This window comes from Paroedura picta, chromosome 7 (genome assembly GCF_049243985.1).
Source record: "Paroedura picta isolate Pp20150507F chromosome 7, Ppicta_v3.0, whole genome shotgun sequence".
Lineage (NCBI taxonomy): Eukaryota > Metazoa > Chordata > Lepidosauria > Squamata > Gekkonidae > Paroedura > Paroedura picta.
Genome location: NC_135375.1, coordinates 30,429,939 through 30,442,548, shown reverse-complemented (window position 1 = coordinate 30,442,548; position 12,610 = coordinate 30,429,939). Strand labels below are relative to the sequence as shown.

At 40.3% G+C, this 12,610-nt stretch overlaps 1 protein-coding gene across 11 annotated transcripts in view; it reads left to right on the top strand.

Annotated features, from left to right (window-relative positions):
* ADAMTS6 (ADAM metallopeptidase with thrombospondin type 1 motif 6) overlaps window positions 1-12,610 on the top strand; it is a 140,356-nt gene that overhangs the window by 59,407 nt on the left and 68,339 nt on the right. For all 11 annotated transcript variants that reach the window (XR_013233055.1, XR_013233056.1, XR_013233057.1 and 8 more), the window contains 2 exons: window positions 1,691-1,734; window positions 8,302-8,407. Coding sequence is in view for 8 of the 11 variants with exons in the window: in XM_077347240.1 (XP_077203355.1) it covers window positions 1,691-1,734; window positions 8,302-8,407 (150 nt within the window). In the remaining 3 variants the exon portion in view is untranslated. The remainder of the gene's footprint in view (window positions 1-1,690; window positions 1,735-8,301; window positions 8,408-12,610) is intronic.

Sequence of the window (12,610 nt, the reverse complement as noted above, 5' to 3'; positions counted from 1 at the left end):
GCAAAATAAACATGGCAGCTTGTGAATGATAAATAAAAAAAGAGATGTTTCATGAAAAATTTTTGACAGTAAGGGTAAAGTTGCAGTTGTGGTGCTGTCATACAAAAGACTGTCACGTAAGCATTTTCAAAACTTATTTCCCTATAGAAGTAGTGTCCTCAGTGATTTTAAAATGTGTGAGTTCATATGAAAAAGTAATTAGCTGAAATACACTGTGATTTCAAACATTTTGCCATCAAATAATTAATTTATTCTTTATACATCTGATAGCCAATCTGTGGATTTATAAATCCACAGAGTGGACCCACACTGAAAGTAAACAAATGATTCTGCAAATATGGGGAACCCAACCAGGTTTACAGAAAAATTTGAAACTAAACAAAGTTGGGGGTTTTCAACATCCCCAAAACAATGCCATTGTCTGCATGTGTGAAGATAACAGACCTGTCTATCCTGGAGGTGCAGCGGTGGTTGTATTTTGAGGCTGCTGTAGGCCTATGTCAGCATCTAGGGGGCACTCTGGGCCTAGCTGCAGGAGCATGAGAATCCAAAAGGCACTTCAGGCCTGGATGTGGTGGCATCAGCATCCAGGAGCTGCTCCAGGCCTGGAGGCAGCTGTGGAGGCCTGGAGCTCTGCCAAGCACCACTGTCAGGGTCGGGGGAGTAATTGGAAGGGAGCCATGCTGGGGCTAATTGGGTAAGGGAGATGGAATTCCCCACCCATGAGTATTGCAGGCCCCTACATGTTTAGATGTTACTTTTTCACCATCTTTATTTCTTTGCTTTTATTTCTCCTGTTGTCAACATTTATGGTTGTTGGGGCATGTGAGGGCATACATGATATACAACCCTAACAGTTATCTGCCCATATAATTACTAAATAATGAGTGAAACCATGGAAAAAGAAGTGAACTTCTGCCATGCAACAGTTTATCCTTATTTCTGTCTTACACCTGGAGAGGCAAACATGTTTCACATTGAAAATGGTCAGGCATTCATCCTATAGATGCTTAAAAAGAATGTCAGACATTTCATTGTTGGTGTCTGAACCATTGTTTGAATTTCTAAAATATAAGTTTCTATCTCCCTTCTGACATGTGGATAAATTTTATGCATGATAGTGAAAGGAATTGTTACTCTACTGTGAAGTACTTTAAATTGAACCAAATAATACATGATGAAGAAACTTGTATATTAATATGCAGAAGGTTTGGGGAGTGTGAAAATTATGTGATATTTTTGTCAAGAAAGGAAGCAAAATGCAAAACATTAGGATTTAAACATAACTGTTCCACATCTTCAGTAGAGTTCTTGAGAAGAAAAGAATTCAGTAGATTATAAGAATGTTTTGCTCGTTTTCTTGTTCAAATGGTAATGCTATGCAGGCCTACTGCTGTCACTTCATAACAGAATGGCAGACTGTTTTATAAGGCCAGAGATTACAAAGGTCCACTTTAACCTTTTTTTCCTTCCTGGCAGGTGTCCCACTGGCCTGAGGCCAGAGGCTGTGAGCATACTGCAGCCTGTGGTTTACACCAGAGAACGGAGCCGACACTCCAGCTGGCTGCACATAATTACACTGATTGCAGTCTGACAACTGGAGTTACACTATAGAAATGTGATAAATAGAAAATGTATTACCACTTTGAACTTAGTATAAATATATCTATTTTCTTTCCCCCTTTTACAGATATGATATCTGCACTTATAAAAACAAGCCTTGTGGAACATTGGGTAAGGCTGCAGAGTATAACCAAAATTCTTATTTATTGCTTGAATAGTTCAGTCTTTGGTATTTGATTAATCAGACTTTGTTTCTTGAAATTATTTCTCAAATTAAGGGTTTATATGCCAATTGAATATGGAAATACGTTTTTCTAGCAAGAAGCAACATTTTATAATTAAAAATAGAGTTTTTTAAATTTTAAAAATAAATAATATCGCTGTGATATATTTCATAGTTTATTTATTTATTTCCAAATTTCTGTAAAAAATTATTACAAAAAAGGGGGGAATCCAAAAATATGTTAAAAATCATGTGTGTGAGATCATTTATCTGGTTGCCTCACATAGTAGAAAAGCAATCCTGTTATTGTTGTCATCTCTAAATTCTTCAACACATTTGTATTGTTACATATTTAATGTAGATTTCTTTCCTAATAAAACCAACAGAGGGTTGGGCCAAAACCAATGGAATTAAATTAATTCAAAAGAATTTTTGGCTAAACATCTGGCAGAAGTTCCTGAAAGAGTGGTTCCTCAGTGGAACAGACTCAGTGGAACAGACTTCCTTGGAAGATGGTGGGTTCTCCTTCCTTGGAAGTTTTTAAGCAAAGACTAGATAGCTATCCGACAGCAATGCTGATTCTGAGAAATTCGGTACATTGTAAGTGGGTGGGCAGAAGGGATTGTGTTGGTGCTTGGCTCTTGTGGCCCTTTCTTGCATCACCACTTTGAGGTCAGAAAGTGAATTTCTTCTGAGTTACAGGTAGAGAAGTTTAGAAGCTTTTTTTAGTTTCTGAGTTCTTTTTTACACTGAGGAGTTTTTGCTTACCCAAATACTTCTGTCTTTTCATTGGGTTCTTTGAGCTCTCCTTGTTTTCTTTAAAGGTTGGTACCCTGTTTAATACTCCAAAATTTCTTTTTTAGAAATACCAGTTTTTTTCTAACTCTGGAGATGCCTTCAGCTAGTTTCTTTCCACACCAGTCTAAGGAAATCCTGAACTAATTTTCCCTTTTTAACTCAGCAGGGTTCCTTCTTCTCCCCTTAGAAGATTTCTCTCCTTTCCTTTGGCCTGAATTGGGAATCTCATAACACTATCCAAATCACTATGCCAAAATTCTTCTCCAGTTCTCTTGCCTATGAAGAACTATACTGAATCCAGACTATTAATCAAGAATGCTTTGCCTGACTAAATTATCCTTAGAGTGGTTGTTTCTCAGCTAAGTTACAGAAAAATCTTCTTTCAACACAGGCTTCTGTCAGAATCTGAACTCTTCCCTCAGTAATTTTAAATACATCTCTAAAATTACTTCTCTCACAGCTGTTGCTGGTGAATTAGAGCAGCCTGTCACTCAAGTTCTTTCTTCAGTGAAGAATTTAACCCTTCACTTTCTAATTCTCTCACTTCAGCACTTGGAACTTACTTTTACAGTGCTGTCTGTCACAACCCTTGACCAAGGTTCAGTTGCATTTGGAACTTCCTGTTAAGAAGCTTTAAAAAAATCAAAGCATAAGGAAAAGACAGAGCCTGCATTCAAGTTGGAACATATAATTTTTTCAAAGAATCTGGAACCCACCCAAGACATCCTGGTTCTCCTGTGGACCCTGTCACTTTGCTTAGCCTCCTTCACTGATTTCTTTTTGGATGCAGATGCTGCATCAACCTAGCATCCATGCTGATACCATTGGCAACCATTTTTGTCATATGTCACCATTCTACTAGAGTATATGGGCTGAACATCACAATTTTTGCTATGTGTCACCATCCTACCTTCGTAGATGGGCTGAACTTCACCCTAAAATCATGGAAGAGCATGATCTGAATACAAGAGATTACATTGACATTGGTTCCATTCCAATCCCTGGACTGTAAGCCAGAGGAAGAGGTCTCTGCAGTATCTTGTTATAATTCTGAGTGTGTTTCAAACCCATCACTTGATGATAATGTGAGCAATTGACTCCAATATCTCCTAATGAAGATCTGTCTCTGCAGATAACAAATGCTGAGAATGGAAAATGCATTTATTGTTGATATCTCCACTTCAGACAACCATCCGAAGAACAGAATTTTGAGTTGACTCTGTTCCGACACTCCAGGAAAAGTTGCTTTCCTAATCTTGGAGGGTCTGTCGGACCTCAAGGTTTCAATCTGTCTGAAACACATCAAGCCACACCTCAGGATCAAGAATTTATGCAGAGTAAAACAGGACTTCTGCAAATTTCTGTTCATGCACCAACTACCATCCTCTTTGGTCTTGGAAGACATGCAGGCACACCAATGACCCAGCCAGCTTTCCCCTCCAGTGGACAAGGAAAGCCACCATCTGAACGCTTTTGGGAGGATGTTTTATGCTTCATCTGTTTTCAATTTCCAAGTTGCAAATTTTCAAGTATTTATGGGAGGCTGCCAACTGGGAGAATCTGTCCCAGTATTTAGACAAATGACCTGATGAATCCAAGTCCCTGGCTAAACGTACTCAGTCCAAGGAAATTAAGTTATCGAAACAGAAGATTAACATGAGCAGGCGTTCTGTGGGTGTATTGACAAAGTCTGTGGTATCTGCCATATTCCTCCAGAGACACTCACGGCTACACAACATCACTCTCCCCCTAAAGACTCCCTGTAAGGTTAAGGCCCTCCCCTTCAAGGAATAAACACTTTTCACAGTCCACTGATTAGTTCCTGTACACTGTGAAGAACCACCAGATAGCCAGATTGTTGAGTGTGTTCTTCTCTGAACCTAAGTTGAGACAGCATGTCTATCAAAGGCAACATGGCTATGTTACACCCCCTTTCTACAGGGGCCAGAGGCAGCACCACTAGCCTTAGTTTCAATGCCTTTTTCAGTCACCCTCATTTCCAAAAAGAAAGTCACCCCAAGGGGTGAGGTCTTCTCAGTAGAATCCCCAGAGGGATCAAGGCCAACATCCAGCAAACTTCTGACTAGCCGCCTCTATAGTTGCAGGTATTTCTAGTTTCAAGGATAGATTGACACAATTTGTAGAGACTTGGCGCTAAATTAGTTCAGATGGTTGGTTTTTTTCTATTGTTCAGAATGCTTACAGGTTAGAATTGTTATTCCAACCCCCTTGCCACCTGGCTTGGACTGCCCCTACCCAAAACTGAAAGTTCAGCTAGGGGAAGTTCTCAGGAAGGGTGTAGTGGAACAGATTCCAGGTGGGCTTCACTTCTGGGGCTTCCATTCAAGATTTTTTTCTAATTGATAAGAAAGATGGTTGGTTCAGGCCCATTTTGGATCTTAGAAAATTAAACAATATCTTAACAATTTCAAAGTTTGGAATGATCTGTGATTTGAGTTCCTTGCCCCGGGTGAGCTGTTCTGGGTTCTTGATTTAAAGATTGCATAAATTATATTTCAATCCACCCATCTCTCAGGAAGTTTTCAGACAGGGTTCAGCACACTTCCCTCTCATGTGATCTGGCTATGACACCCAGTTTTCACCAGATACATAGCTGTAACGGTTGTGTGTTTGTGCACACAGGGTTGGTCTATATTCCCGTAACTAGATGACTGGTTTATTATGGCCCTCAATCATGACCTGATAAATGACAGTGTTCACCTCATAATTTTTACCTGTAACAGATTAGGCCTAATGGTGTATTGGGAAAAGTCTCACCTTAAACCCTCTCAGTGAGTGCAATTCATTGGTGCCTCCCTTGATGCCACTTTGTGGATGACTTTTTTATCTGCTGACCAGGCCAAGAGCATTAGGTTAATGATGTTAAGCTGCATTAGAAAATGATGGCAGTCAGTGAGGACAATTTAAAGGTTTTTAGGGCTTATGGCCTTGACCACTGCTGTAATACTAGGAGGGACTTGGCAACCCTAACCATACCTATAGAGTTATAATTTGGGTTTCTTTTCTCTTGAGTAAGATTGTGCCTGCAGAGCTGGCAAATCTGGTTTGTTAAGAAGTATGACCTTAACAAACTTCCCCCAAGATGCTGTTTTTTGAAGTTTAAGCAGGTGGTCTATATTTAAGCAGGTCTCTATATTGATGGCTGCATTATGCTAACTTGTTCTACGGGAGCCATTTTGGTTTCTGGGTTCCTCAGGTCACCCTGACCACAGATGCTTTCTTATTGGGGTGTCCACTGTGACGGTTTTTCAATACAGAGCAGATGACATTTGGTTCAAATTACTTTCCATATTAATGCCCTGGAGCTGTGTGCTATGAGACTTGCCCTTACCTCCTTTGCAGACATTGTCAAAGACAAGAGGGTGCTGATTTAGACGAGCAACTCCACAACAGTGTGCCAACTATGCCAACAAGCAAGGAGGCAGGGGTTTCTGGAGGCTTTGCTTAGAAGCTATCTCAGTGTGAAAAAGAGCTATGAGTTTTGGGGCCTTCCCCAAGGCCATCCATATATTGGGGTCATTAAATACAGAAGCAGATGATCTGAGCAGGGTCTATCACAGAACAATGGTCTATCCAAGACAAATATATCAAGGTGATTTTCAACACCTCGGGGTACTTTCAGGTGGATTTGTTTGCCACAGTCAAGTACAAGAAAGCACCCAAGTTCTTCTCCCTAGCAGGCAGCCCTTCAGCCTTCCAGATCCCTTGGTCAGGCACACTCATCTATGCATTCCCTCCCTTCCCTCTCCTGATCAGGGGTATAGGGAAAATACTAGGTGATCACAGGGATTGCATACTAGTAGCTCCTTTCTGGCCCTACCAGATCTGGTTTTAAGACTCAGACCTTAGGGAAAGGAATGTATTGTTTTTATTTTGATTTGTGACCACAAAAATATTGATACATGTGCTACTGCATTTGACAAAATTCACATGGCAAATGTGTGGCTATCATGGGGATTTCCATCAAATGTGCAATGCCATGATTCGGATTTGGAACTCCAGTGTATAGGGAGAAGGAGCCCATCTGAAATGGTTCCATGGAACCATTGTTTGCCACAGGTGTACCAATGGCTTCATGTACATTTTCCCTGTGGAACAAATAAAGCCATTTCGGGTCAAGAAAACATTGGAAAGGGTAAAGATTTAAACTTAAGTATTTGCATCACCATCCTGATCTGAATTAAGCTCCTGTAAGATGTGAACTGAGTTCCAGTCATCGAAGTCCAGATGTATATCTGTTGATAATCCATGTGTCTACCATATGGATTTTGTAATGTGTGAATCGGCCCCTAGTGGAGCTGTCAGTTTAACAAAGAGATCACAGGGTGATGAGCATCCATAAGATAACTGGTGTTTAAATAATGGGATGAGCAGAAGGTACAAAGTGAGTGCAAGACGTGGAGCACCACTAAAATGTGTTCTATTATGTAAAGATATGTAAGGAGGCCAGATCCCCCAGTGAAGGTGGGGGTCCCCCACTCCCAGGCTCCACCTCTCCACTGCCGATCAGATGGATGGTATGGGTGACTTACCACCCAAAAGAGGGAAGAATAGCCAACATTTTAGCAATATGTTAATGTGACTTCAAGCATGGCTCAGAAGTGATGTTGGGGCAATGCTCTGGATTTTATTTTTGCAAAACCTCTATTGTCTAATCTAATTCTACCGTAGTGTTTTTGCCCAGAAAGCAGAGCATCTCCCTGATGTGCCTGTATCACTTCTAGGTCACGCTGAAGTCATATGGGCATATCACTAAAACATTGGATGAAACTACCTGCTCCTGGCAAGATGGGAGGGACTTGGAAACCCTAATCATACCTGTGGAGTTATAATTTGGGTTTCTTTTCTGAAGAGCACTACTGAGTTGTCCTAAACATTATATGTATCCCTTTTTCCAATCCTTGTTTTGTGATAATATACGTAATTTCAAAGCTTATATTCCCATAGCAAGGTATTCTAATCTTTTTTCCAGATAGTCCACATAAGGGAGGAATACCTTTTAAAGATACAGATTGTAATCTATCAGAAGTGGCAACAAACTAAATCTGAAATAATTATGTGTAATTTTTTTTAGGGCAAATGTAATATTCTGTAAATGTCTGGTTTTATTTAATTTGAGAAACTGAAAAAAAACATATAGTCAGAATTTAGTTCCAGAAATCTTTGATAAATAAAAGTCTCTGTGGTTTAGTTAATATGTCCTTCCCTGCAATTGGTGCATTGAGTTTTTGTTTTCATAACAAAATCCTAAAATACACTTCTTGGGTTTTTTTGTAGCTAAAAATATTGCTTGTATGTTTTATGAATCCACTAAATTTAAACAGATCTTTTAAGAAAAATAATGTGGATACGTTTTGCTTTCTGCAACCTCAAAGATGTTAAAATAGAAATGCTTGCTTGAATTCCCTCTCCTGGCTCAAGTTACTAGGTGGTCCCAAGTTACCAGAAGTAAAATTTATAAATCTAACCCCTAGTCTAGACATTTTCCAGCAGTGACTGCAGTTCAGAAAATATTAATGTCTAGCCGGCAAAGTGAAATTCCCCCTAGTGATTTTGCAATGACTAGAAAGTTAACCTTTTGCCAACTGCTGCTTCTATCCATGGAGGTTATTAAAGAGAATCCAGACGTTTATAACTGGGCTTTTAAGATTGAAACACCTTGGCATGACCCATTATGTCTCCTTTTGTTTCTTCAGGCTTGGCCTCTGTCGCTGGAATGTGTGAGCCTGAAAGGAGTTGTAGCATTAATGAAGATATTGGCCTAGGTTCAGCTTTTACCATTGCACATGAGATTGGTCACAAGTGAGTAAATATTTGAGATAATTATAAATCACAATTTAATAACTTTTATCATGGCTTTATTTTTTTGTGCTGCTTGTTCTGTTCATAATCACCCTAATGCTCATTTGTTGTGTATTAAACTAAAAGCCAGGCTCTGAAATACTTATTACTATAGAATATGAATGCTTAAAATGTGTTTACTGGCAATTATGTCAGCATAACTTCCCCAAATGTTCATTTTTGCTGGTATTTGAGAAATATTATTCCAGCATTATTATAACAAATTTTATGAAGTCTAGAAGAAGATTCAAGATTTAATGCTATTATTGAAAATTATTGCTCACTATTGCTTGTGATACAGTTTAGCGTCTGCTTCTATGATTCAATTATGGGATCAAGCCACACAAAATGCTAGGAGGAGGTTTACAGAGACTCCTTCAGGTAGAGAAAAGCGGCATCTCTTCTTCTTCTTTTCTATGAGGCCCTTTTATTTTGGCAAGAGTGGATGACCAATTGACTACCCTCCTTGACCACTGTACCAGCCTTTTTGAAGAGCATGTGGCACATGATGCATGATAGCCATAGCTGCTACTTAGCTAACCAAGCTGTGGTTAAATTAGATGACGGTACTGCCATTTCAAAGTTATTTAAAGTTATCTGTAACTCACTCTACTCAGGCCTGCCCTTAGCCTTGACCCAGAAACTATAGCTGGTCCAAAACGCAGAGGCCAGGATCCTCACGGCAACACCGTGGAGATCTCACATCCGGCCCATCCTCCATCAGCTGTGATGGTTGCCAGTTGAATTCTGGATCAGGCTAAAGGCTCTGGTAATTACCTTCAAGGCCATACATGGTCAGGGCCCAGTGTACCTGAGGGACTGCCTCCCTGCCTATGCCTCCAAAAGAGCTCTATGCTCCACTGCCACCAACCGGTTAATGGTCCCTGGCCCTAAAGAAGTCCGCCTGGCCTCGGCCAGGGCCAGGGCCTTCTGTGTCCTGGCCCCCACCTGCTCCCAGAAGAGATCAGTGATGGAAATAAAGCAGTTCCGCAGGGCCTGCAAAAGGGAGCTCCTCCACCACCAGGCATTTGGCTGAGTCCAGGCACAATCAGTCAACAACATCAGCAGGGCCCCTGTTCCCCCTCTCCCTCCTCCCCCCCCCCAGAAATCCACCAAGACTCCTGGACCTGTTGTATTATTATTGTTTAATGTTATACGGTTACTCTGTTACTATCAGTTAATAATATTAATGTTATATTAATGTTATTGTTAGTTATATGTAATGTTTCCTGTAAAGTTTTTTCCATTCTATGTAAACCACCCTGAGCCTTCGGGGAGGGCGGTATATAAATGTGAATGAATGAATGAATGAATGAATGAATGAATGAATGAATGAATTTAAAAATTCCATGGGACCCAATTTTAATCAGGTCCTCAGTGTTACCTGAGGCACTCCTGCGGTCCCCTTCCCCTGCATTTTTTAAATTTATTTTAGCCCTTGTCGGGCTGCGTTTTAAAATAATATTAAAATGTCAGTTATGGCAACCATGAGGACACTGTTATGGACTGGAGTGCTACTTGAGGTAAAGAAAATAGTGCAGGGAAAAGAATTAAATATCTCCTCTCCCAATTGGCATTTGTAATTTACTAAGGGAAAAATATGCTGGAGATTGTGAGCCGTGACTTCTTCAGGTAGTGCTGGAGATCTGATCACAGATGTTAAGGCATCATCTCATTTTTTTTGTCCCTTACAGTACTTGTAAGTGTAACATGGCTTTTATTCAGATGTATCTGCCATATAGGGAAAAAGTGTGCAAACTGTATGTAGACCATCAGATATGATAATCACACAGGTCTGTTACAGAAGTGCTACTGATATAGAAAACTTCACGTCTGAAGGTACCATTTGAGAACAGTCACCATTTAAATCCACTAAAGTGAATACTGTTTTGGAGTTTTTTTGCTTGTGGGGAGAGGTATGTATAGTTTACAAAAAGCTTCCAGGACAGCATATCAGCGACTGAGCTTTCCCATGGCAGCTTTCCCCATAGAGTTGCCCTGTTCTCCCAGCAGCAGTTGCCCCTCCCTCCATACCACAAGAGCTTTTCTAGTTTTCTTTTAAAACCAGCAATTAAACATTGTCTAAATAATATTAAAAATGTATAAGAGGTTATTTGAATTCCCAAGTGTCTTTTGTTGGAGAAATATTCCTGTTCCCTTATGAGCCGGGGTCACCTTCATGTTCTTTTGGAAATGCAGTGTCTAGCTGGAGCTTTCCTCCTCAACTGCTGTTTAGCTGCCATTTTAAGAATCTGGGAGGTCTGTACCCAGAGGCATCTACTTTGGCATCTGTCAAATTGTCCAGTTCACTTGAAACCTTTTTTTTTTTGGGGGGGGGAGACTTTAGATTAGAGGGGGAGTATGTTTTGTGTAAATTTGGTGATGCTATCTTTATAAATAGCTGCTTCAGACATTATACATATTTACCATGAAAAATAATGGGGCCAATTCTGAAATGGCATTGATTTGAATCCTGAAATGGTCATGCCCTCCCTCTCTAAAGAGATAATGAAATCTCTCTTGATGCACATGCTAATGCTTCTGATTGACTATTGGAAATCTGATTGTCTATGCAGATTCAAAACAACAACAATGGTTTGGTAGCAGCTGCCACCACAGCACAAGGATGTTCACTTCATGACTGAAGATAAGTTACTGTTTTTAAACAGTATTAATTTAAAAAGGCATCCTGTTAAAACACAGTGTCTGCCTGAAATGTAATGGATAATGCCTCTCCCTTACATTTTGTTGATGGCTCTTCCACCTGCACCAAGCATTTTGCGGTTGGCTTTACTTGCTGAAGCTGCAAACATTGTGGTCCCCAAGTTCAAAAATGTTGGGGATCTCTGGGCTAGAAGGTACAAAAAAAAAAGCTGGGGATTCAGAGAACCCGTTACACATGTTGTTAAAATGTTATATTAATATAACAATAGCTGCTAATTTAAAGAAAGCCCCCCCCCCCAGGCAGTGGAAAGAAATAGATACTGTGGGGGAAATAGCTGCTATGTTGTTGGGAAAAGGAAGATCTAGTCTTGGCTGCCATTTCCCCTAAAATTTTGCAACAAAACAGGTACCAAGGAGCAAAGCCAGGCTGGCACTTTGTCTAGCCATGGGACTAATCCCTGTTTCCACGTGTCATTGGCACTGGCCCGTCCCCGTCCTGTCCCTGGCCAGCTTTAGGCCTGCAGTTGCTCCGCATTAAGGGAACACAGATATTTCTGTTCCCTTTTTCTCCCTGGGGGCCAGTGGGGCCTATCCCAGCACAGATTCATGTGGAATGGCAGGAGTTGTGCTTTCCAGGCCTGACTCCTCCCCCTCCTATGGCATTCCAGAAGGGATGGGAAATGCTCCAGTCGGCTCCATGTAGAGTTTAGGATGGGGCAGGTAAAATTGATTGAAGATATAACTATTTGATTAGCTAAAATCTTTGAAGGTAATTTTCAGTTTCATTAAGGTATAATATAGCTACATAAAGTGTATATTTCCAGTTCTGTAACTATATTTATACCTTATACGGATATATTAGAATACAAGGTTTCAGTTTCCATCCTTATAAGGAACTTTTTTTCTAATGCAGATTAACAGGAGCTGCCCATCTATTCCTTCCAGTAATTTTAAAAAAAACCTGTTGCTATGTCTCTTTGTCTGCTGCTTGATGTTTAAGAACTTTAGTAATGTTTATTGCAGTTAAAATTGATTTTCTTGCTAGAATGAAATATCTACATTCTCTTGTTGTGGCTAAGAAGTAATTTCACAGAGGAATAGGTTCTGCCTTCTGGGACTGGCAGGCGGGGCAAAAGTGTTTGTGTGTGAGGAAGGACCTTCCTTTAGCTCCTGTTAATTTTCCTATGTGGTGCTTAAAAACAGGTTTTTGTTAGTGCTGATAAAAATGAAAGTCAAAGAAAGTGGGGGGAAATGAATTTTTTGGTGATGGTTTTCTCTTTTTCTCTGTCTTTCTGTGCCAGATAAGTAGGGTATAGTGGAGATGGACCATACTTCTAGGCAGGATAGGGTCTTTACAGAATGAGCCTGCCAAAGCAAATGCTGCTCTCTGCTAGCCTGTGACCGTTAACTGAGAGAGTTTTGCCATTCCTGATTATGACTCACAGGTATATTCTTGATTGGACACACCAGCAGTTACCGGAGATGGTGTCTGCTCCCACT